General features: G+C 43.9%; 1 protein-coding gene across 1 annotated transcript in view; it reads right to left on the bottom strand.

Annotated features, from left to right (window-relative positions):
* The window catches only part of LOC128691257 (uncharacterized), a 139,063-nt gene that overhangs the window by 6,280 nt on the left and 109,366 nt on the right, over nucleotides 1-23,417 (bottom strand). Inside the window, exons 4-5 of the mRNA XM_070091635.1 lie at nucleotides 11,733-11,908; nucleotides 4,987-5,134 (exon numbers count right to left, since the gene is read on the bottom strand). Coding sequence (XP_069947736.1) covers nucleotides 4,987-5,134; nucleotides 11,733-11,908 — 324 coding nt within the window. The remainder of the gene's footprint in view (nucleotides 1-4,986; nucleotides 5,135-11,732; nucleotides 11,909-23,417) is intronic.

Here is a 23,417-nt window from a genome sequence, read left to right on the forward strand (position 1 = left end):
CGTGCTTCAACCAGCTCTAGAGTGGGAATGACAAGGGCAGACAGGAGAGCGGTATCCACATAACCTCTGCGATTGTCAATCCCACCTTCTTATTGGCTAGAACCTGGTCACTAGTTGAACGATGGGGCCCCATCATCAACTCTTAGCAACCTGGTTCGCTGGTTGGGGGAGATAGCCTGTAAATGAGGGTGTGTCCATGCGCCGAATAAAGGTTACGTACTCTTTGCATGCCACAACCACCATCACCACTACCAACACCTCCATTACTACTACTACTACTACCACCATCACAACCACTACTATCACCACCACTACCACCACCACCACCAATACTACTACTACCACCACTACTAAGACCACCACCACTACTACCACCACCACTACTTGCTCCACCACTACTACCATCACCTCCACCACCACAACTACCACTACCAACACCACCAATGGTACCACAACCACTAACACCACCACCACTACTACCACCACAACCATCACTGCTACAACCTCATCTACTACCATCACCACCACCACTACCACCACCACTGCTACCACAACCACCACCACTACTACTACTACCACCACCACCACCACCACCACCACCACCATTACTACCACTATCACCACCACCACTACTACAACCACCACTACTACCACCACCACTACTACCAGCACCACCACTACTAGCACCACCACTACCACCACCAACAACAACAACAACAACAACAACAACAAAGACAACAACATCGGAAGACAAGAACTCTCAATAGTATCAGTTCCCAGTAGTACCAGTAACCAGTTACCAGTAGAATGACTCACTACCAACTGTCTGCGTGAATCACTGACTGTTAATCATGTTGCTGCTAACCATAGCATGTTTTGAATGCCGCTCACCCTTAGGACCCAATTCGTGAGTCAGTCTTAAGATAGAGAGCAGAGAGGCAGAGCGGGTGATGGTGCTTCCCATACTTTCCGTTATAATTATTGACTTTAGGAAGTTAAATGCGAAAACTATTCCAGATCGCTTCCCACTTCCTGTACTTGGTGATCTTTTATGTAACATCGGAGATAACAAAGTCTTTCAACCCTGGACTTGTTACAAGGGCTTTGACAAGTCCCTCTTCACAAGGACAGCCAAGAGCTAACTGCATTCTCCACTCCTACAGGTCATTACCACTTCCTCCGTATGGCCTTTGGATTACGATCTTCCCCTATCATGTTCTCAAGGCTCATGACTAATATCTTTAGAGGTCTCATAGGTAATGCACTTATGGTGTACTTAGATGACGTAATCATCAAGTCTAAAGACGTGGATACACATTTGAAAAGACATGATGTAGTACTTGGTAAGTTTGAAGAAGCCAATTTAAAAGGGGTTACGACTGACCAAAGTAAAGTAACTGCAGTACTAAATTTTCCAACTCACAAAACTGCTGATGCCGTAAGATCCTTTGTGGGCTTAGCAGGTTTTTATAGATCTTTCATTGCCAATTTTTCTTCCATAGCTTCTCCTCTAACTGAGTTGCTTAAGAAAGATTCTCCTTTCGTTTGGACCTTCAATCAAGAAAGAGCATTCCAAACTCTAAAAGAAAAGCTAATATCTGCTCTAATTTTGCAATTTCCAGATTTTTCTAAGCCCTTCCATCCGACAACTGATGCTAGTTCTATTTGCATAGGTGCCATACTAGCTCAGAAGACTGATGGCAAGTACAACACAGTTGCATTTGCTGGCCAAATCCTTATGAAGGCTGAACGTAATTATACAGTAACTGAGCAAGAAGCTTTAGCAATAGTATGGTCTTTAAAGCACTTCCGAGACATTATTTATCAGTACCCTGTTCATGTCTTGACAGACCATGTTCCACTGATACCTTTATTCCAGAACAAACAACCTACTGGAAGGTCAGCCAGATGGGCCTTGACTATCCAAGAGTTCAATCCTACCTTTGAACACTTACCTGGCAAGTCAAATGTAGTCACAGATGCTTTATTCCGACGTGTTAGTATAGTAACTGCAGACCCTCCATTTACTGCAGAGGATGTAAAGAATGCTCAACAAACAGATCCCATGTGGTCTGGTATGATTCGATTCCTGCTCCAGGAAGATCTTATTCTGACTGTGAAGCCACCAGCACCCATCAGTGACTTTGTCATGAACCAAGAATTACTGTATCGAACAGCCGAGTTGGGTACTCCTAGCAAAAGGGTATACCAGTTAGTAATTCCAGTCACTAGTGAATGTAGCCTTACAGCTAGTTCACGATGTACCAGGTGTTGTGACCCTGGAATGGATCGTTAAGTAAAACAAGCCAGATTGAAATACTTTTGGCATCGTATGGCAACTGATATTTATGAGTATGTTAAGAAATGTATTGTCTGCATGCAACATAAAGGTAATGCTAATGGTCCTAATCCAATCCAAGTGTATCCAACTACTAGCGAACCATGGGAAAGAGTTGCGCTAGATTTGTTAACTAATTTCCAATGATCCCACCAGGGCAACAAACATCTGTGTGTTATGGTAGATCATTTCACCAGATATTGTGAGTTAGTTCCTATTGCAGATAAAACTGCAGAGACAGTAGCTAAAGCATTTAAAGAATGCATTATCTGCAGGCATACCACCCCCAAGTCCCTAGTAACAGATAATGGAGGTGAATTCTGTAATGAGATTCTTGAAAATTTGTGTACCTTGTACAAGATCTCTAAATCCACCATTGTTCTTCATCATCCTGCAAGCAATTGGTTAGCCGAACGAACCAATAAGAAAGTACCTGATGTCTTGAGAGCCACTATCAATCCCAGCTGTGAAACTTGGGATGAAGTTATACCTGATGTGCAGTGTGCAATAAATTCTGCTTACAATGTTTCTATAGGTGACACTCCACATTATGCATTGTATGGTGTAGATAAGCATTTGCCTTATGAGTTGCTATATTCTAATCCGAAACCAAATTACAACTCTGATGATTTCATAGCAACTCGTACCAGCTTAGCTCAAAGTGTTTTTAGAAGAATCCGTGAAACACTTCATAAATCAACAGCAGAATTTACAAGAGTCGCTAACATTCGAGCAAAGCCGTCCAAAATCAAAGTAGGTTTGAGAGCTATGCTGACTAACTTTAACAAAACGTCTGCAAAGCCTAAGCTTGATCAAAAGTGTGTTGGTCCTTATCGAGTAGTTGAACATATCACTGGCAATAAGTATAAGGTTAGAGAAATCAGTACTGGTCATTACAGAGAATTGCATTTAGATCATATGAAGTTAATATGTGATGATAATGATGTTCCAACCCAGACTAATGTGACAGACTCTGACAATCCTTCTGATCCTGTATTCTCTACTTCTAATACTCAGTCAGATGATCAACCTGAATGTCATTATTCCCTACATACACAACAGGTATTGAGAAATCCTCAAGTATCATTTGTAACTACCAATTCAGATTTGCCTCAAATACGGCATGAGTTAGCCAGTGCAACAGAGTTTGATCCTCTCAGAGATGACACCCATTCTGCATATGTCAATCTCACCCTAGCAGAGTTGGGGTTAAATGTAAATAACCTGTATAGATGAATAATTACAGTATCAACTTATCAATATTCAAGAATTTTTTTTTTTTGTGTTCACGTTCTCTCTGAATTCTGAGATTTAACAGTCTAGATTTCAGTGCACCAAGCCTGCTTTCTGTTAAACATTTCTTTCTTTGTATATATATCTTCCTCAGAATCCGTAGTTAACATGAATACAGATTGATTGATCAAAAAATTTTTTATCACTTCTATTGAGTAATCCCAATGTTGAGTCTCATTCGAGGAGTTGTGCTATATCATACCTTGTAATGCATTACAGTTTCATTACAGTAAGTTTCATTATAGTCAATTACATTAGCTTCCATTCCAATATTCTACGTATGTATATTATAATGTTCAATTGTTGTGTACTTTGACATTGTATAGAATCAGCCCAAACCGTATGCCTGCCATCTCTAGTTTGTATTAGCTGTATGTCGGGACAACATACGTTAGCGTCGCCAAGCTCTCAGTAGTATCAGTTCCCAGTAGTACCAGTAACCAGTTACCAGTAGTATGACTCACTACCAACCGTCTATGAATCACTGACTTTTATTCATGTTGCTTCTGACCATAGCATGTTTTGAATGCCGCTCACCCTTAGGACCCAATTCATGAGTCAGTCTTAAGATAGAGAGCAGAGAGGCAGAGCGGGTGATGGTGCTTCCCATACTTTCCGTTATAATTATACGTACTAACCAGCCTACATGAGTGTTCTTACCAAATCCACATTATCGAACCCCCATATGACAGAACAACAGTGAAAGGTTCACCCTCCTGGTGGTTGTAGCTCCTGGACCACCTCACCCACAACACAAGAACAACAGTGAAGGACTCACCCTCCTGGTGGTTGTAGCCCCTGGACCACCTCACTCACAGCACAGGAACAACAGTGATGGACTCGCCCTCCTGGTTGTTGTAATTCCTGGACCACCTCACAACACAAGAACAACAGTGAAGGATTCACCTTCCTGGTGGTTGTAGCTCCTGGACCACCTCACTCTCAACACAGAAACAACAGTGAAGGACTCACCATCCTGGTGGTTGTAGCTCCTGGGCCACCTCACAACAAAAGAATAACAGTGAATGACTCACCTCCAGGTGGTTGTAGCTCCTGGATCACCTCATTCACAACACAAGATCAACAGTGATGGACTCACCCTCCTGGTGGCTGTAGCTCCTGGACCACCTTACAACACAAGAACAACAGTGATGGACTCACCCTCCTGGTGGTTGTAGCTCATGGACCACCTCACTCATAACACTAGAATAACAGTGAAGGACTCACTACCCTGGTGGTTGTAGCTCCAGGACCACCTTACAACACAAGAACAACAGTGAAGGACTCACCCTCCTGATGGTTGTAGCTCCTGGATCACTTCACTTACAATACAAGAATAACAGTGATGGACTCACCCTCCTGGTGGCTGTAGCTTCTGGGCCAGGTCACAAGCATGACTTGCTATATCATCACTCACATCAGTCAGGTGCAGCATCACCATTTCTGTGCTGGGTAGTGAAGTCATGGCTGCTGCTGACACTGCTGCTGCTGACACTTTTACAACTGTACATAAGAAAATAAGAACATAAGAAAGAAGGAACACTGCGACAGGCCTACTGACCCATGCAGAGCAGGTCCATGTCCCCCCTGGATTAAACCAATGACCCCCCATGGATTAGCCCAATGACCCACCCAGTCTGGTCACCTCCACTCAAGGATGGAGCACTGCACCAGACCCAGCAGCACAAGCTAGTCACGTCCAACTCACACCCACCCACACACACTCATGTATTTATCTGATCTATTTTTAAAACTACACAACGTTTTAGCCTGAATAACTGTACTCGGGAGTTTGTTCCACTCATCCACAACTCTATTATCAAACCTTCCTGAATCTGAATTTTTCCAACTTGAAACCATTGCTGAGAGCCCTGTCTTGGCTGGAAATTTTCAGCACGCTATTTACATCCCCTTTATTTATTCCTGTTTTCCATTTACACCTCGATCATATCCCCCCTAGTTCTACGCCTTTCGAGAGAGTGCAGATTCAAGGCCATCAGTCTATCCTCATAGGGAAGACTTCTGATACAAAGGATCATCTTTGTCATCCTCCTCTGTACGTTTACCAGAGCATTTATATCCATTCTGTAATACAGTGATCAGAACTGAGCAGCATAGTTTAAATGAGGCCTAACCAAGGATATACATGCATAGAGTTGAAGAACAACCTGAGGACTTCTATTATTTACACTTCTAGATATGAAGCCAAGAATTCTTTTAGCTTTATTGCAAACACTAATGCACTGTTGTCTTGGTTTTAGATTACTGCTAACCAGAACTCCTAAATCCATTTCACAATCAGTAGTATTAAGATCTACATTATTTACTTTATATGTGACATGGTTATTTAACTGTCCAACATTAGAACTTTGCATTTTTCAATATTAAACTGCATCTGCCACTTCTCCGACCATTGCATCAGTCTATTCAAATCATCCTGGAGTGCTCTAGCGTCCTAATTAGAACGAATTGGACGGCCTATTTTGGTGTCATCAGCAATTTTGCTTATGTCGCTATTTATTCCCTCATCAATGTCGTTTATGTAAACTCTGAACAACAACGGGCCCAACACTGACCCATGAGGAACACCACTTTTGACGTGTCCCCATTCTGATTTCTCCCCATTTATGCAAACTATCTGTTGTCTATTTGTCAGCCATGCCTCTACCCAGGAAAAAATTTCTCCTCCTATTCCGGGTGCCTTACGTTTCCTCAATAGCCTCTGGTGTGGAACTCTATCGAAAGCCTTACTGAAGTCCATATACACAACATCATATTCATTACCATGATCTACCTCCTCAAACACCTTAGTGAAAAAAGTTAGTAAATTCCTAAGACAGGAACGCCCTTTTGTAAAACCGTGTTGAGATTCATTAATCAATCTGTGCCTGTCATGATTGCTATGAATTGCTTCGGCAATTATTGATTCCATAAATTTTCCCACTATGGAGGTAAGGTTTATTGGTCTATAGTTCGAAGCCAAGGACCTGTCACCTGCCTTGTAAATAGGTATTACATTTGCCATTTTCCACTTATCAGGCACTATGCCAATTTGTAGTGATATGTTAAAAAGATTAGCCAAAGGTATGCTAAGTTCCTCTATACATTCCTTTAATACCCTTGCAAACAGTTCATCAGGGCCTGGGGATTTGTTAGGTTTTAGTTTCTCTATTTGTCTGAGGACCATGTCACTGGTTACTGTAATCATACATAGTTTATTATCATCCTGTTCTACATAATCCATTATTTTAGGATTATCGCTAGTATTTTCCTGGGTGAAAACTGAGAGGAAGTAGGTATTTAGAATTTCACACATATCCTTATCACTGACAGTGATCTGACCAGAGTTAATCTTAAGTGGGCCAATGTTGTCTCTAATCTTACTTCTGTATACCTGAAAGAGCCCTTTAGGGTTAGTCTTTGAATCCCTTGGGACCTTAGTCTCATAATCCCTTTTTGCTTTTCTTATTCCTTTCTTTATTTCTCTTTTTAATTGAATATATTGATTTCTTAACTGCCCATCCCCTCTTTTGATACGCCTATATATGCCTCTCTTTTGACCAATGAGATGTTTTAATCTATTGTTCATCCATTTGGGATCATTTTTGTTAGATCTAATTTCCTTACTTGGAACAAAAGTTGTCTGAGCAGCTAGAACTATGCTCTGAAAAACGTTATATTGGCAACCAAGATCACCTACCTGACCCATAGTCAGGACATCCCAATTTAGCCCACCCAAATAATTTTTCAGACCCATGAAGTCGGCCAAGCGAAAATCTGGGACAGAGATTTGATTGCACTTATCTGAGTAATTCCATGATATATTGAAACTAAGTGATTTGTGATCACTTTCCCCAAGCTCATCATTAACCTCAAGATTATTAATTAGTGAATCGTTGTTGGCAAGAACCAAGTCAAGCAGATTGCTTCCTCTAGTTGGTTCTGTCACAACCTGTTCTAAAAAGCAATCCTGAACCGTATCAAGAAAGTCACTAGACTCAAGATTTCCTGTCATATTGTTCCAATCAATTTGTCTAAAGTTAAAATCTCCCATTATCACAACATTTTCACATCTAGATGCCTTATGAATTTTGCCCCATAACAGCTTACTGCACTCCCTATCAAGGTTTGGGGGCCTATAAATCACACCCAAAATTAATTTGTCACGTTCCTCGAGAAACTGTAGCCAAACAGATTCTGTGTTCGATGTTTCTAATCTTATATCATGTCTAAGACAACCATTTAAATTTTCTCTGACATACATCGCCACACCACCACCCTTCCTGTTGACCCTATCAGTGTGAAATAGTTTATATCCCTGTATGTTGCATTCAGAAGGCATTTCTCTATCTTTCAGGTTGAACCAGGTCTCTGTTATAGCAATAATATCTATATTAACTACACTTGCAAGTAATCTTAGCTCCTCTATCTTATTTCTTAGACTCCTACTATTTGTATAGTAAACTTTAAGTGAGCTAGTCACACGTCGTCCTCTACTATCTCTCTTTGTTTGTTGATCAATTGAATTGTCATTACTAGCAACTTTATTTTGAATGTTGTCTTTTAAACATATCCCTGAGGTATCCCGGTAATAACTGCTGTTTTTAACCCTAATGCTGCAGCCTGATTGTTTCCCACAAACACCCATACATCTATAATCTATCAGTTTAAACTCCAAGACAGGTCATCAATTACCCTCTCAATTGAATTGGTTAATGCAACCACTCCATCCCCAGAGAGATGAACCCCATCCCTTGCATACATATCACGTTTGCCAAAGAATAGGTCCCAGTTATCAATGAATGGGATTGCAAGTTCCTTGCAGTACCTGTCTAGCCAGCAATTTATACCAATTGTCCTAGATATCCAGTCATTGCCCACTCCCTTTCTAGACTGGGATCCCTCCCTTAGACCTGACTACTTCTATGGTTGACCTATACTTATCCAGCAGCTCCTCTCTCCTGCCCTTCCCAGTGTCATTACCCCCAGCACTAAGACAGATAATGGGGTTGTTCCCATTACCTGCATAATATCCAATCTGCTGACTATGTCACCAACACCAGCTCCAGGAAGACACACTCTCTGTCTGACCTTTCTGTCTCTGTTACAAAATGCACGGTCCATATATCTTACCTGAGAATCTCCTACTTTTAAAATATTCTTACCTTGATTAGCAGGGGAATCAGTGGTACCTTCAACCTCACTAACCACTTAAGTACACTCGTCTTGGAGAACAGAGAATCGATTTCCTACCTTCACATCTTCTCTATTAACTCTCCTCATCTTCCTTCTTCCTGAACTGTGAACCACTTGCCACTTAAAGTGGCTGCCACTATCACTGCTGGTGACCATTCCTTCCTTACCAGCTAAATCCTTCTCACACTCACTCCCAAACTCATCTATGTGAAGCTTCAGCTTCCTATTTTCCTCCTGAAGAAGTAGAATCTCCTTCTTCAACACTTGAACCTGAGATTCTAAAACACTACAACAAGCCATGGTGCTTGGTAGCCCACGCTAACTCCCAAGAGCTTAGGCAGGTATGACCGTAGGTGACCACTGTAGTGATACACCATATGGTCACTATAACTACTGTAGTGATATACCATACTGTCACCCTCACTACTGTAGTGACACACCATACTGTCATCACTATAGTAGTGATTCACCATATTGTCACCATTACTACTGTAGTGATACACCATACTGTCACTCTCACTACTGTAGTGACACACCATACTGTCATAACTACTGTAGTGATATACCATACTTTCACCATTACTACTGTAGTGATGCACAATACTGTCACCATTACTACTGTAGTGATACACCATACTGTCACCAACACTACTGTAGTGATACACCATACTGTCACCATCACCACTGTAGTGATACATCATGCTGTCACCATCACTACTGTGGTGATACACCATACTTTCACCCTCACTACTGCAGTGACACACAATAATGCCATCATCACCACTGTTGTGATACACCATACTGTCACCATCACTACTGTAGTGATACACCATACTGTCACCATCACTACTGTAGTGATACACCATACTGTCACCATCACCACTGTAGTGATACACCATACTGTCACTATCACCACTGTAGTGATACACCGTACTGTCACTATCACTACTGTAGTGATACACCATACTGTCACTATCACTACTGTAGGGATACACCCTACTGTTACCATCACTTTTGTAGTGATAAAACACTCTGTCACCATCACCACTGTAGTGATACACCATACTGTCACTATCACTACTGTAGTGATACACCATACTGTCACCATCACTACTGTAGTGATACACCATACTGTCACTATCACTACTGTAGTGATACACCATACTGTCACCATCACCACTGTAGTGATACACCATACTGTCACTATCACTACTGTAGTGATGCACCATACTTTCTCCACCACTGTAAAGATACACCATACTGTCACCATTGCTTCTGTAGTGATACGCCATACTATCACCATCACCACTGTAGAGATACACCATACTGTCACCATCACCACTGTAGAGATACACCATACTGTCACCATCACCACTGTAGAGATACACCATACTGTCACCATTACTTCTGTAGTGATACACAATACTGTCACCATCACCACCATGTTTGTCATCACAATATCAGTGATGTCAGGGTGGACAGTGTTGTCAAGGAAGTCAGTGTTGTAAGGGTGGAGAGGGCTGTCAGTGTTGTCACGGTTTTCAGTTTTATTAGTATGGACAATTTTTCAGGGTAGACGAGTTGTCAGGGTGTATAGTGTTGTCAGTGCAGACAGAGTTGTCAGGGTTGACAGTGTTGACAGGGAGGACAGAATTGTGATGGAGGACAGTGTTGTCAGTATGGACAGTGTTGTCAGTGAGGACAGTGTTGATGAATATTAGACACATGTACAACATCTGGGTATCTTCATTGTAGACGTTTCGCCATCCAGTTGCTTTATCAATACAGATTCTAGGACATCACTTGAAGACAGTAGAACTATATACAAAAGGTGAGGTAATGAGTCCCTCAGTCTTGGAGTTAGTGTGTAAAGCACCGTAGTTGTAGTGATACTGGAGCACATGCAAGGAGACTGGAGCTTAAATAGGCGTCAGTGGGTAGGGACGGGTCAGTGTTGTCAGGCTGGACAGTGTTGTCAGAGTGGACAGTGTCAGTATAGACTGTGTTGTCAGTGTGGACAGTGTTGTCAGTGTGGACAGTGTTGTCAGTGTGGACAGTGTTGTCAGTGTGGACAGTGTTGTCAGGGAGGACTGTGTTGTCAGTGTGAATAGAGTCATCAGAAAGGAGAGTGTTGTCAGGAAGGATGGTGTTGTCTGGGTGGAAAGTGTTGTCATGGTTAGCAGCATTGCAACCTCAACTAGGTGAGAACTAGGTGAGTACAGTACACAACTAGCACCATCACAACTAGCACCATCTCACACAGTAAGACACAGTATTCAACTAGAACCATAACATAGTGTAAGACACAGTACACAACTAGCACCATCACACACAGTAAGACACAGTACACAACTAGCACCATCACAACTAGCACCATCTCACACAGTAAGACACAGTATACAACTAGCACCATAACATAGTATAAGACACGGTACACAACTAGCACCATCACAACTAACACAATCTCACACAGTAAGACACAGTATACAACTAGCACCATAACATAGTATAAGACACGGTACACAACTAGCACCATCTCACACAGTAAGACACAGTATACAACTAGCACCATAACATAGTATAAGACACGGTACACAACTAGCACCATCACAACTAGCACCATCTCACACAGTAAGACACAGTATACAACTAGCACCATAACATAGTATAAGACACGATACACAACTAGCACCATCACAACTAACACAATGTCACACAGTCTGACACAGTACACAACTAGCTCCTTCGCACACAATAAGACACAGTACACAACTAGCTCCATCACAACTAACACAATGTCACACAGTCTGACACAGTACACAACTAGCTCCATCACATACAGTAATACGCAGCACACAACTTGCACAATCACACAAAGTAAGACAGCGCACAGTGTAACACTTACTTAGCCACTTTAGTTGATGTAGTGTGGAGGTGACAGTGTGGTGTAGTTGTGGCAGGAGATGGCCAGCGTGGTGGTCACTCACCACAGCCAGCTGGAGGTGCCTCAGCTGGTGACATTCTTCCAGCAGCCTGACTCCTCCTCCAGTAAGACAACCAATGAACTTCTCCAGGTGACTCCTGTACCAGGATAAAACACTGATGAACACCTCACTCTTAATGACTCACCACCTCCACTGTATATTACACCAAGAAGTAGTGAACAATGTTGCACTATATATTACACCAAGTGGTAGTGAACAATGTTATACTATATATTACACCAAGTGGTAGTGAACAATGTTTCACTGTATATTACACCAAGTGGTAGTGAACAATGTTATACTATATATTATACCAAGTGGTAGTGAACAATGTTTCACTGTATATTACACCAAGTGGTAGTGAACAATGTTACACTGTATATTACACCAAGTGGTAGTGAACAATGTTACACTGTATATTACACCAAGTGGTAGTGAACAATGTTACACTGTATATTACACCAAGTAGTAGTGAACAATGTTACACTGTATATTACACCAAGTGGTAGTGAACAATGTTACACTGTATATTACACCAAGTGGTAGTGAACAATGTTACACTGTATATTACACCAAGTGGTAGCGAACAATGTTACACTGTATATTACACCAAGTGGTAGTGAACAATGTTACACTGTATATTACACCAAGTGGTAGTGAACAATGTAACAGTGTATATTACACTAAGGAGTAGTGAACAATGTTACACTGTATATTACACCAAGTGGTAGTGAACAATGTTACACTGTATATTACTCCAAGTGGTAGTGAACAATGTTACACTGTATATTACTCCAAGTGGTAGTGAACAATGTTACACTGTATATTACTCCAAGTGGTAGCGAACAATGTTACACTGTATATTACACAAAGTGGTAGTGAACAATGTTACACTGTATATTACACCAAGTGGTAGTGAACAATGTTACACTGTATATTACACCAAGTGGTAGTGAACAATGTTACACTGTATATTACACCAAGTGGTAGTGAACAATGTTACTCTGTATATTACACCAAGTGGTAGTGAACAATGTTACACTGCATATCACACCAAGTGGTAGTGAACAATGTTACACTGCATATCACACCAAGTGGTAGTGAACAATGTTACACTGTATATTACACCAAGTCTGCCATAGTAAGCAGAGGTATCTGCTTATCTAATCAATCGAACACAAAAGAGTAGTGGTAAACAGAGTTAAATTGGAAGCTGCAATAGAGAAGAGCTCTGTTCCACATGGCACAGTACTCGTCCCTATCTGGTTCCTCGTCCTCATATCAGACATAGACAGAGATGTAAACCATAGCACTGTATCATCCTTCGCAGACGATACTAGGGTCTGAACGAGAGTGTCATCATGACTCAAGAAATTGTAATGACACGATTGCAAATAAACCATACCCCCGGCCGGGATTGAACCCGCGGTCATAGAGTCTCAAAACTCCAGCCCGTCGCGTTAGCCACTAGACCAGCTAGCCACAATAAGATTCATCCAACTAGGTATATTTCTACACCATAGGAAAGTTAGCACAGGCACCTCTGTGACCACAAATGCAAGTTTTTACAGACGAATCTCCAGCTAGCGTGGCCGTGACGAACTCTAGCTCAAGTCCCTTCACTGCCGTCAACATGACTCAAGAAATCATAATGACACGATTGCAAACAAACCATACCCCCGGCCGGGATTGAACCTGCGGTCATAGAGTCTCAAAACTCCAGCCCGTCGCGTTAGCCACTAGACCACGAGACCGCGGGGTCCATCCCGGCCGGGGGTATGGTTTTTTGAGAGTGTCATCCATTGAGGAAACGGCAAATCTCCAAGAAGATATAAACCAAGTTTTCCAATGGGCAACGGAGAACACTATGATGTTCATTGAACACAAATTCCAACTACTCCGTTTTGGAAAACAGGAGGAAATAATAGCTAGGACTGAGTATACTACAACTCAAATCACACAATAGAGTAGAAAAGTAATGTGAAGGACTTGGGTGTGGTAATGTCCAATGATCTCACCTTCAAGGACCATAACAATGCCACTATCACATCTGCGAGGAAACTGAAAAGATGGATAATGAGAACATTCAAGACAAGAGATGCTAAACCAATGATGATCCTTTTTAAATCGCTTGTTCTCTCTAGGCTGGAATACTGCTGTACATTAGCATCCACATTCAAGGTAGGTGAAATTACATAGAGAATATACAGAGAGCCTTTATGCACGTATAAGTTCTATCAAACACCTTAACTACTGGGAACGCCTGGAAGCACTTGACGTGCACTCACTGGAGCGCAGGCGAGAGAGATATATCATAACCTACACCTGGAAGATTCTGGAGGGACTGGTCCCTAATCTGCACTCAGAAATCACTCCCTACAACAGCAAAAGACTTGGCAGGCGATGCAACATACCCCTAGTGAAAAGTAAGGGCGCCACTGGTACACTAAGAGAAAACACAAATAGTGTCTGGGGCCCAAGACTGTTCAACAGCCACCCACCAGCCAAAAGGGAAATTACCAATAGACCCCTGGCTGCCTTCAAGAGGGAGCTGGACAGATACCTGAAGGCAGTGCCAGATCAGTCGGGCTGTGGTTCGTTCGTTGGACTACGTGTGGCCTCGTTAGTCAGGCCATGATCCACCGGTTCAGATGGTGCAACATCCCACAGTGAGCAGCACAAGACTGGGCAGGTGATGCAACATCCCCGCAATGAACAGCAGAGGCACCACGAGTACACTAACAGACAACACAATAAGTGTCAGGGGACCAAGAATGCTCAACTGCCTAACAGCATACATAAGGGGGATTACCAATAGACCCCTGGCTCTCTCTAAGACCCCTGGCTGTCTTCAAGACTCCTGACTGTTTTCAAGACTCCTGGATTTCTTCAAGACTGCTCTCTGTCTTAAAAACCCATATCTGTCTAGAAGACGTTTCTCTGTCTTCAAGATCACTGGCTATCTTCAAGACTTTAGCTGTCATCAAGACATATGCTATGGCCCTTAGCTGTCTTCAAGAACCTTGGTTATCTTCATGACCCCAATCTGTCTTCAGATATCTGGCTGTTCTCAAGACTCCAGGCTCTCTTCCACACTCCACTGCTTTCTTCAAGACCCCTGATTGTTTTCAAGACCTCTGTCTTCAAGATCCTTAGCTGTCTTCAATTTCCCTGGCAGTCGTCATGACCTTTGGCAATCTTCAAGACGCCCAGCTGTCTTTAAGACCACTAACTGTCTTCAAGACCCCTGGCTGTCTATAAGACTCATGGCTGTCTTCAAAACCCCTAAGTGTCTTCAAGAACCCTCTCTGTCTTCATAACCCATAGATGTCTTCAAGACATAAACCTGTCTACAAGACCCAAGGCTGTCTTCAAGACCCCTGTTAATTTCAAGAACTTTTTTTTTTCAAGATCACTGCTTTAAAGATTTCTTTTAATTTCAAGACCTCTAGTTATTTTTAAAAGCCGAGGCTGCATTCAAGACTCTTGGCTGCATTCAAGACTCTTGGCTGCATTCAAGACTCTTGGCTGTATTCAAGACTCTTCGCTGTATTCAAGACTCTTGGCTGCATTCAAGACTCTTGGCTGCATTCAAGACTCTTGGCTGCATTCAAGATTCTTGGCTGCATTCAAGACTCTTGGCTGTATTCAAGACTCTTTGCTGTATTCAAGACTCTTGGCTGCATTCAAGACTCTTGGCTGCATTCAAGACTCTTGGCTGCATTCAAGACTCTTGGCTGCATTCAAGACTCTTGGCTGCATTCAAGACTCTTGGCTGTATTCAAGACTCTTCGCTGTATTCAAGACTCTTGGCTGCATTCAAGACTCTTGGCTGCATTCAAGACTCTTGGCTGCATTCAAGACTCTTGGCTGCATTCAAGACTCTTGGCTGCATTCAAGACTCTTGGCTGCATTCAAGACTCTTGGCTGTATTCAAGACTCTTGGCTGCATTCAAGACTCTTGGCTGCATTCAAGACTCTTGGCTGCATTCAAGACTCTCGGCTGCATTCAAGACTCTTAGCTGCATTCAAGACTCTTGGCTGCATTCAAGACTCTTGGCTGTTTACCTGGAGTTTACCTGGAGAGAGTTCCGGGGGTCAACGCCCCCGCGGCCCGGTCTGTGACCAGGCCTCCTCGTGGATCAGAGCCTGATCAACCAGGCTGTTGCTGCTGGCTGCACGCAAACCAACGTACGAGCCACAGCCCGGCTGATCAGGAACTGACTTTAGGTGCTTGTCCAGTGCCAGCTTGAAGACTGCCAGGGGTCTGTTGGTAATCCCCCTTATGTGTGCTGGGAGGCAGTTGAACAGTCTCGGGCCCCTGACACTTATTGTATGGTCTCTTAACGTGCTAGTGACACCCCTGCTTTTCATTGGGAGGATGGTGCATCGTCTGCCAAGTCTTTTGCTTTCGTAGAGTGATTTTCGTGTGCAAGTTCGGTACTAGTCCCTCTAGGATTTTCCAGGTGTATATAATCATGTATCTCTCCCTCCTGCGTTCCAGGGAATACAGGTTTAGGAACCTCAAGCGCTCCCAATAATTGAGGTGTTTTATCTCCGTTATGCGCGCCATGAAAGTTCTCTGTACATTTTCTAGGTCGGCAATTTCACCTGCCTTGAAAGGTGCTGTTAGTGTGCAGCAATATTCCAGCCTAGATAGAACAAGTGACCTGAAGAGTGTCATCATGGGCTTGGCCTCCCTAGTTTTGAAGGTTCTCATTATCCATCCTGTCATTTTTCTAGCAGATACGATTGATACAATGTTATGGTCCTTGAAGGTGAGATCCTCCGACATAATCACTCCCAGGTCTTTGACGTTGGTGTTTCGCTATATTTTGTGGCCAGAATTTGTTTTGTACTCTGATGAAGATTTAATTTCCTCATGTTTACCATATCTGAGTAATTGAAATTTCTCATCGTTGAACTTCATATTGTTTTCTGCAGCCCACTGAAAGATTTGGTTGATGTCCGCCTGGAGCTTTGCAGTGTCTGCAATGGAAGACACTGTCATGCAGATTCGGGTGTCATCTGCAAAGGAAGACACGGTGCTGTGGCTGACATCCTTGTCTATGTCGGATATGAGGATGAGGAACAAGATGGGAGCGAGTACTGTGCCTTGTGGAACAGAGCTTTTCACCGTAGCTGCCTCGGACTTTACTCTGTTGACGACTACTCTCTGTGTTCTGTTAGTGAGGAAATTATAGATCCATCGACCGACTTTTCCTGTTATTCCTTTAGCACGCATTTTGTGCACTATTACGCCATGGTCACACTTGTCGAAGGCTTTTGCAAAGTCTGTATATATTACATCTGCATTCTTTTTGTCTTCTAGTGCATTTAGGACCTTGTTGTAGTGATCCAATAGTTGAGACAGACAGGAGCGACCTGTTCTAAACCCATGTTGCCCTGGGTTGTGTAACTGATGGGTTTCTAGATGGGTGGTGATCTTGCTTCTTAGGACCCTTTCAAAGATTTTTATGATATGGGATGTTAGTGCTATTGGTCTGTAGTTCTTTGCTGTTGCTTTACTGCCCCCTTTGTGGAGTGGGGCTATGTCTGTTGTTTTTAGTAACTGTGGGACGACCCCCGTGTCCATGCTCCCTCTCCATAGGATGGAAAAGGCTCGTGATAGGGGCTTCTTGCAGTTCTTGATGAACACAGAGTTCCATGAGTCTGGCCCTGGGGCAGAGTGCATGGGCATGTCATTTATCGCCTGTTCGAAGTCATTTGGCGTCAGGATAACATCGGATAGGCTTGTGTTAATCAAATTTTGTGGCTCTCTAATAAAAAATTCATTTTGATCTTCGACTCTCAGTCTGGTTAGCGGCTTGCTAAAAACTGAGTCATATTGGGACTTGAGTATTATTATTATTATAATCAAAAAGAAGCGCTAAGCCACAAGGGCTATACAGCGCTGCAGGGTAGGGAAGGAAGCAAGGGAATTGGATGGCAGAAGGGAGGGGGGATGATCAGCAGGTTACAGAAAACAGCGGGGCAGGGGATAGTACGGGGGTAGAGGGTAGCAAGAGATACAAGTAGAAAGGGCTGAAAGTATCAGAATTTGTGAAGTAAGTCAGTCGTTGTCAAAAAGTCAATGAGAGAGTCCGGATGAAAGGTGGGTCCATCAGCGAGAAGGGAAGGTAAAGAGAGAGCAGCGGGGCGAAGACGACGACAGAGGTAAATTCTGCGTGCTCGTTGATAAAGTGGGCAGTCCAACAGAATGTGGCTGACTGATAATGGAGCTTGGCAATTCTCACAGAGAGGAGCAAGACGCCTCTCCATGAGATATCCATGAGTAAGACGAGTATGGCCAATGTGAAGACGGGAGAGAGTAGTCTCCCAACCTCGACACTGGTGATAAGAAGACGGCCAGTAACCTATACTCGGTTTAATAGACTGAAGTTTGTTGCCGAGCATAGTAGACCAACGTTGTTGCCAACGGGTGTGAAGGTGGGAAGATATTACAGCAAAATAGTCCGTACATGGAATACCTCTATAAGAAACTGGTAGGTCATGTACTGCTGACCGCGCAGCAGTGTCTGCCTGTTCATTGCCCTGTACGTCAACATGACCAGGGACCCAACAAAAAACAATATCTTTATGCTTAGTAAAGATGCGGCGTAGCCAAAGTTGGATACGGAGGACTAAGGGGTGAGGTGTATCAAATTTTTGTATAGCCTGTAAAGCACTAAGGGAGTCTGAGACAACCACAAATGATGACACAGGCATAGATGCAATACGGATAAGTGCTGTAAGGATGGCATATAATTCAGCAGTAAAAATACTAGCTGAAGATAGTAAATGCCCTTGTACGACGCTGTCCGGAAACACTGCTGCGAATCCTACGCCGTCAGAAGACTTAGAGCCATCTGTGTACACAGCAATGGCATGAGAATGAGAGTGAAAGTGGTCAAGAAAAAGAGAGTGGGAAGCGACCGTAGACAGTTGGGCTTTCGAGCAAGGGAGGGAGAAAGAACAGACTCGAACAGCTGGAACTTCCCAGGGGGGTAGGGAAAAGTGAGATGCTACATGTACATAGAAAGGTGGTAGTTGAAGAGAAGACAAGAGCGAATGAAGGCGAAGAGAGAAGGGACGGAGTAAGCAGGGGCGGCGAACAAATAAAGAATGTCTACTAATATCAGTGACCATTCTATAAATGGAAGGATTGCGGAGATCATGAGAGCGTACATAGTAGCGCAGGCAATGGGCATCACGGCGATCGGATAAGGATGGAACTTTCGCTTCTGCATAGAGGCTTTCGACAGGGGAAGAGCGAAAAGCACCAAGGCATAAACGTAATCCTTGGTGATGAATGGGGTTAAGGCTAGAGAGAGTAGCAGGAGATGCCGCTGAATAGATCTGGTCACCATAATCAAGTTTCGATAAAATAAGGGTGGAATGTAGGTGAAGGAGGGTTCGACGATCAGCTCCCCACGAAAGATGAGCAAGGGTTTTAAGAAGGTTCAGCCGGCTGTGACAAGTTGCCTTCAGAGAGGTAATGTGAGGTTTCCAGGATAACCTACGATCAAAGAGGAGGCCCAGAAACTTGACTGTATCACGTTCAGGGATACGTTAGCCATAGAGGTACAAAGGATGATCAGAGATGACAGAGCGTCTAGTGAAAGTGATTTGGTGGGTTTTAGTGCTGGAAAATTTAAACCCATGTGTGGTGGCCCAATTGGAAACACGGTCGACTGCATGCTGGAGAGAAACTGTAAGGAGGTGACAGTCAGCGCCTGCACAGGCAATAGCGAAGTCATCAACATAGAGTGATGACCAAATATTTGATGGAAGACTAGAGGCCAAATCATTAATAGCAAGGAGAAAAAGTGTTGTGCTCAGAACACATCCCTGGGGGACACCTTCAGCTTGGACAAAGTCCGGGGAGAGCACATTATTAACCCGAACACGGAAATGCCTGTCAGTTAAAAAGTTCTTAAGGAAGGATGGTAGATTGCCTCGAAGGCCTAAGGAGTGGGCTTGGGCTAAAATATTATACCTCCAAGTTGTGTCATATGCCTTCTCAAGGTCAAAAAATATGGCAATAACTGAGTGGTTATTCGCAAAGGCATTACGAACATACGTATCCAAGCGCAGTAAGGGGTCTATGGTAGAACGTCCCTTACGAAAGCCATATTGACGAGTGGAGAGACTGTTGTGTGTCTCTAAATACCACACTAAACGTCTATTTACTAGACGTTCCATTACTTTGCAAACTGCACTGGTAAGAGCAATGGGACGATAGTGGGAGGTTTCATGTCCCGTAGTGCCTGGTTTGCGGAAAGGGAGAACAATGGCGGATTTCCACAGCTGTGGAAGAACTCCTTGTGACCAAATAAGATTGTAAAGGCGTAATAGGACTGCAAGGGCTGACTGATGTAAATGTTGTAGCATACGAATATGAATGTCGTCGGGCCCAGCTGCCGATGATCGACAAGCTGAGAGTGTTGCCTCCAGTTCTTGAAGTGTAAAAGGCACATTATACTGTTCTTCTCTGAGAGAAGAAAAGTCCAAGGGTGCTAACTCTCTGGCAGACTTTGAGGAAAGAAATGAGGGGCATAGATGGAGTCCCTGAGAAATACGGACCAGATGATTGCCAATTTCATTGGCAACATCTAGTGGGTTTGCTATATCAACACCGGCAACTCGCAGAACAGGAGCCGGGTCAGGAGAATATTTACCACTCAGTTTTCGTACTTTTTTCCAGACTGCACTCATAGAGGAAGCAGAGGTGATGGTGGAGACATAATCTCGCCAGCAAGTGCGTTTAGCGTCACGGATGACACGGCGAGCGATCGCACGCTTCTGTTTAAAATCAAGGAGTCGCTCTGTGGTTCTATTGTACCGGTACCTGCCCCATGCAGCGCGTTTCAAACGTACTGCACGAGCACAAGCAGGAGACCACCAAGGCACGCATTTCTGAGAATGCCTGCCCGAAGTTTGGGGTATAGAATGAGAAGCTGCGGTGAAAACGGAGGACGAGAAGAGGTGTAAAAGCTCATCGATGGAGGACGAAGAAGGAACCTCTTTAAAAACAGTCAGGTGTGAGTAAAGGTTCCAATTTGCCCGATTAAATTGCCAGCGTGGGGTGCGAAGAGGTGGCGAATATGAAGGGGAAGTAAGAATGATTGGGAAATGATCACTGTCATGTAAGTCCGGGAGAACAGACCAAGTAAAGTCTAATGCGGCGGAGGAAGAGCAAACTGAGAGATCGATGCAAGAGAGAGTATGAGTCCGAGGATCAAAATGGGTGTGAGTACCTGTATTTAAAACATGGAGGGGGTGGGTGGCAAGAAAAGCCTCTAACTGAATTCCACGGGAATCACAGTGAGACCCTCCCCAGAGGAAATGGTGAGCATTAAAATCACCAAGTAACAGAATCGGTGGCGGTAATGACGAAACAAGGAAGGCAAAATCCGGAATAGATAATGCCCGAGAAGGAGAGAGATATAAAGAACAGAGCGTATACCACCTATGTAAGTGGATACGGGCTGCTGTGTAATGCAGCGAAGTATGAATAAATAGCTGATGGTACGGAATATCAGTGCGGAGAAGAAGGGCACTTTCATTAAAGGTCCCATCAGGAAAAGGATCTGAAGAATACAATAAATTATAGCCTGAGATGTGAGAAGTAACAGCAGAGTGTAATTTTGGTTCCTGTAAGCAAACACCAACAGGGGCAAACTGGGAGAGTAACATCTGAAGCTCACCCCGATTACCCCTGAGGCCGCGTATATTCCACTGTAAAAAGGCCATGATTGGCAATGATAAAGATACTTGAAATCCGCAGGTAAGGGTTCCTACGGACTAGAAGGGTTAGAAAAGTCCACATGCGGAGGCAGTGGAAAATGTTCAAGCAGCGAAGGAACGGTGCGCTGTGAAGAAAGGAGTTGCGCAGATGGAGCAGAGGAGAGAGAAAGAGCGGAAGGTGGATCAGTGTCCATTGATGGTTTGGTCTCTGCAATATATTCAGAGATTGCTTCAAGTGTTTCGGAATTCAGAGATGTCGTATGGGAGACAATATTGGGAATGGTAGGGGGAGGATGAGTAAAGATTGGAGCTGTATTGGACTGTACCAAGGTAGGGGGGGGCAAAAGGGTGGAGGGAACTGGAGAAGCGTGGCAGGGGACAGAAGAGACAGGAACCTGGGAGGTGGCAGAAGAGGAAGAAACTTGGGAGGGAACAGGGGAGGAAGGTACATTACGAGGAAGAGGGTGAACCTCTGCACTTGTAACTGAGCCAGTGAGAGGGGAAGAACTAGGGACAGAGACAGGGAGGGTAAAATGAGGAGGTGGAAGATGGGTAGGAGGTGTTACCGGACCTTTTTTTGACTTTTGAGAAGTAGAGGGACGATTGGGAAGAGGTGTCGTACGAGGTCTCGTCGATACTGAGGCTTGTAAGAGAGAACTCGAAGAAGCGAGATTAGACTGAGGCGTTGAAGTAGGGACGTCTGAGCCGAGGACAGCAAAAGGATTAGATACCGGAGTGATTATGGGAGAGGTAACCACAGAGGTGGGTGTAGAAGATGGGATACCAGAAGTGGGGGGACGTTTTGAAACACGGGAATAAGAAACACGTGGGAGTCTCCCTTGGAGGCGGAGATGAGAAACTGCCATGGCATAAGGGAGACCTTCTGTCTCTTTGAGGTAACGGATTTCCCGCTCGTTTAAATAGACCTGACAACGGCGAGAGTACGAAGGGTGAGCCTCATGACAGTTAAGGCAAGAGGGAGATCGATTGCAAGACGTATTAGAATGGTCATCGGCACCACAGACTGGGCATTCGGCGATAGATCTGCAATATTTCGCTGGATGGCCAAATCGCCAGCAATTTCTACACTGTTGTGGTGTAGGGATCACCTTTCGAACTTGTAACCGATGTCCTGCTATATAAACGGAGGATGGGAGTTCTCGGCTGTCAAAAGTTAAACGAGCCACATTGCTAGGGTATCGTCTCCGCCCACGGGCAGGAAGAACGTAAGTGTCTACCTTGAGGATTGGGAGATCTTGGAGTTCCAGCTGTTCTAGAATGTCGGTGCCACATGTCTGGAAATTTTGTTGAACTATGGTATGGGGCAGAATAACGGTACCACTACAAGAATTGAGGGAATGATGTTTTTCAAGGGTGACAGGAACAGTATCTATATGGGAAAGACGAGAGAGCTCACGAGCCTGGGTAGCATTCTGTACGGTAATGATGCGCGTACCGCTCTTAAGAGCATGAAAAGAAATATCTTTACCAACATGGCGTAGGAGTGCCTTGCCAATACTATGGTCAGAAAGATAGGCAGTAGAGGAAGTTGGTCGTAAAGTGAAGAATTTAGTCCACTGTTCAGTCTGAAACTGAGCGTGGAAAGGTAGTGAAGGACGTGTCGATCGTTTCTGAGAAGAACGAGAAGGTGAAGGTGGAGAAGTATCATCAGCAGGTAATTGTCGTTGACGTTTAGGCGTGGGACCAGAGTTGGTCCGACGTGGAATGGGTCGGCGATTTGAAAATTGCCGCACCGTAGAGGGAGAGGCCGGAAGCATAGTCAGAGGAGAGCGAAGGTCTGATAAATCGAAGGAGTCAGTCGAGGCCTCAGTACCTGAAGCGGGTGAGGAAACAGC

The sequence above is a fragment of the Cherax quadricarinatus genome, chromosome 36 (assembly GCF_038502225.1).
Source record: "Cherax quadricarinatus isolate ZL_2023a chromosome 36, ASM3850222v1, whole genome shotgun sequence".
Taxonomy (NCBI): Eukaryota; Metazoa; Arthropoda; class Malacostraca; order Decapoda; family Parastacidae; genus Cherax; species Cherax quadricarinatus.